General features: G+C 55.7%; 1 protein-coding gene across 1 annotated transcript; it reads right to left on the bottom strand.

The window, feature by feature from the left end:
* Positions 1–1,040: 1,040 nt before the first annotated feature.
* Positions 1,041–3,278, bottom strand: LOC141971568 (uncharacterized). Its single transcript, XM_074928990.1, has 5 exons — positions 3,164–3,278; positions 2,552–3,070; positions 2,168–2,476; positions 1,862–1,966; positions 1,041–1,558 (listed from the first exon to the last, which is right to left on the bottom strand). The coding sequence occupies exons 1-5, from the start codon at positions 3,276–3,278 to the stop codon at positions 1,041–1,043; spliced, it is 1,566 nt and encodes a 521-aa protein (XP_074785091.1).

The following is a 3,278-nucleotide window of genomic DNA, read 5'->3' as shown; positions in this document are numbered from 1 at the left end:
TTTCTGCCCCGCAGTCCAGTCACCCTCAGGACGGGCTGGCAGGTCACTTTGTCTTTCAGCCTCACCACTGCAGACCCCTCAGTGGATGCTGCCTTGGTCTGCGTTGTTACGAGTGAGAGAAAAACCTTGGCCAGATCCTACAATTCTTTTTCCCAGCAGCTTTCTTCAACGTTACCGTGGATAACATGGGATGTGATGAAGATACTGCTGGTGTAAGAGGGTCCCTCCAATTATTTTGCAAAAGATAGAAGCCGGTCAGTCATCATCCCTCAAGCATTTGCATGGCCAGTGATCCCTTTTATTCCTAATTTTGTTTCCTGCGTAGCAGCTGTGTGTGTGTGAGATGGACAGAAAAACCTGTTAGCTTAAAAGTTACTGAACACAAGACTGTAATCAGCCCCGTCCTGAAGAGGGCTTGCTGCTAGCTTCAGCACAAATGCTACTGCTTGGGTTTTTTTTTTTACCATAATTAATGTTTTTCTTGTGATAAATACAGGGAAATGGAGCACATAAGAACCCAGCTGCATGTCCAAAGGATGATGCTGTCTGCACTGGAAATCCCTGAAGTGAAACCCATGAGCCTGTGGTTGCCTCCTTCTCTGGAAAGGGGAAACCACGTGGAACTCTTACCCACGTTGAAGTTGCGGCCTTGGTGAACATTATTTGCAAGAGGGAAAATGAACATCTGCTTAAGCAACAAGGTTTCTCTCAAGGAAGATCTGTTAATACCTGTCTGCTCCAGCCCTGCAGACTGAAGATGATTTCACAGGCGAATGTATTTGGTGTAATTCATCACTTTTTGAAAGTAAAGAGGGGACTGACAAAGGATAAAAGCAACCTTGAAAAACCAGGTTTTTTGTACACATTTATCTTTATTTCCCTTCATATTGAAGGGTGAGAACGAGCCACCCAGCAGTTCACAGCACAGGAAAGCTGCGTTAAGGGAAGACAAGGGAAGAGGATGTGCTGGGAGGAAACAGGTAAACTTGTGGTACGGAGGCAGGGTTGTTGTTGCTGAGGGCCAAGGCTGCCTGTGGCTCTTACTTCTGGTGGCTGGGGGGCCAGTGGCAGGTCTGCTTGGTCTGGTGGGATGTGATGTGGGGGATGACAATGGGGCGTTTCTGCTGTGTGGACTGGTAGGAGCCTCCACTGCCACCCCCGGAGCTGATGATGATTGAGTGGCCCGAGGAACCGCCACTGCCACCGCTGGATCCTCCACTGCAGCAGCCAGAGGACCCCCCGCTACCTCCACCACCAATGATGATCTTTCCACCTGAGGACCCCCCACTGGATCCCCCACTGGATCCCCCACCGCAGCATCCAGATGAGCCACCTCCTCCACCGCCGGAGCTGATGATGATCTTGTGGCCGGATCCCCCACTGCCCCCGCTGGATCCTCCTCCCATGCCGTAGCCTGAGGAGCCCCCAGTGCACCACCCAGAGGAACCTCCACTACTTCCACCTCCAATTATGACCTTGGTTCCTGAAGACCCATCACTGGATCCCCCTCCCATGCCTGAGGACCCTCCACTGCACCATCCAGAGGAACCTCCACTGCCTCCACCTCCGATTATACTCTTTGATCCTGAAGACCCACCACCGGATCCCCCTCCCATGCCTGAGGACCCTCCACTGCACCACCCAGAGGAACCTCCACTACTTCCACCTCCAATTATGACCTTGGTTCCTGAAGACCCACCACTGGATCCCCCTCCCATGCCTGAGGACCCTCCACTGCACCATCCAGAGGAACCTCCACTGCCTCCACCTCCGATTATACTCTTTGATCCTGAAGACCCACCACTGGATCCCCCTCCCATGCCTGAGGACCCTCCACTGCACCATCCAGAGGATCCTCCACTGCCTCCACCTCCGATTATACTCTTTGATCCTGAAGACCCGCCACTGGATCCTCCTCCCATGCCTGAGGACCCTCCACTGCACCATCCAGAGGAACCTCCACTGCCTCCACCTCCAATTATACTCTTTGATCCTGAAGACCCACCACTGGATCCCCCTCCCATGCCTGAGGATCCTCCACAGCACCATCCAGAGGATCCTCCACTACTTCCACCTCCAATGATGCTCTTTGATCCTGAAGACCCGCCACTGGATCCCCCTCCCATGCCTGAGGACCCTCCACTGCACCATCCAGAGGAACCTCCACTGCCTCCACCTCCGATTATACTCTTTGATCCTGAAGACCCACCACTGGATCCCCCTCCCATGCCTGAGGATCCTCCACAGCACCATCCAGAGGATCCTCCACTACTTCCACCTCCAATTATGACCTTGGATCCTGAAGACCCACCACTGGATCCCCCTCCCATGCCTGAGGACCCTCCACTGCACCATCCAGAGGATCCTCCACTGCCTCCACCTCCGATTATACTCTTTGATCCTGAAGACCCGCCACTGGATCCTCCTCCCATGCCTGAGGACCCTCCACTGCACCATCCGGAGGAACCTCCACTGCCTCCACCTCCAATTATGACCTTGGTTCCTGAAGACCCACCACTGGATCCCCCTCCCATGCCTGAGGATCCTCCACAGCACCATCCAGAGGATCCTCCACTACTTCCACCTCCAATGATGCTCTTTGATCCTGAAGACCCACCACTGGATCCCCCTCCCATGCCTGAGGACCCTCCACTGCACCACCCAGAGGATCCTCCACTGCCTCCACCTCCGATTATACTCTTTGATCCTGAAGACCCGCCACTGGATCCTCCTCCCATGCCTGAGGACCCTCCACTGCACCATCCAGAGGAACCTCCACTCCCTCCACCTCCGATGATGCTCTTTGATCCTGAAGACCCACCACTGGATCCCCCTCCCATGCCTGAGGACCCTCCACAGCACCATCCAGAGGAGCCTCCACTGCCTCCACCTCCAATGATGCTCTTTGATCCTGAAGACCCACCACTGGATCCCCCACCGCAGCATCCAGATGAGCCACCTCCTCCACCGCCAGAGCTAATGATGATCTTGTGGCCGGATCCCCCACTGCCCCCGCTGGATCCTCCTCCCATGCCGTAGCCTGAGGAGCCCCCACTGCAGCAGGAGCCGCCTCCTCCACCGCCAGAGCTGATGATGATCTTGCCAGAGCCCCCACTGCCCCCGCCGCAGCTGCCTGAGCCTGAGCCCCCCCAGGAGGAGGAGCCCTGTTCCTGGTAGCCGGAGGAGCTGCCCCCGTGGCAGCAGGAGCCCCCACTGTGGCATCCACTGGACTGGGAGGATGTTTCATGGCAGCCTCCGGATGTCTGTCTGGAGCACAT

Source organism: Athene noctua, chromosome 29 (genome assembly GCF_965140245.1).
Source record: "Athene noctua chromosome 29, bAthNoc1.hap1.1, whole genome shotgun sequence".
Taxonomy (NCBI): Eukaryota; Metazoa; Chordata; class Aves; order Strigiformes; family Strigidae; genus Athene; species Athene noctua.
Note: the sequence above shows the minus strand (reverse complement) of the source record. Positions and strands in the feature narration are given on the sequence as shown.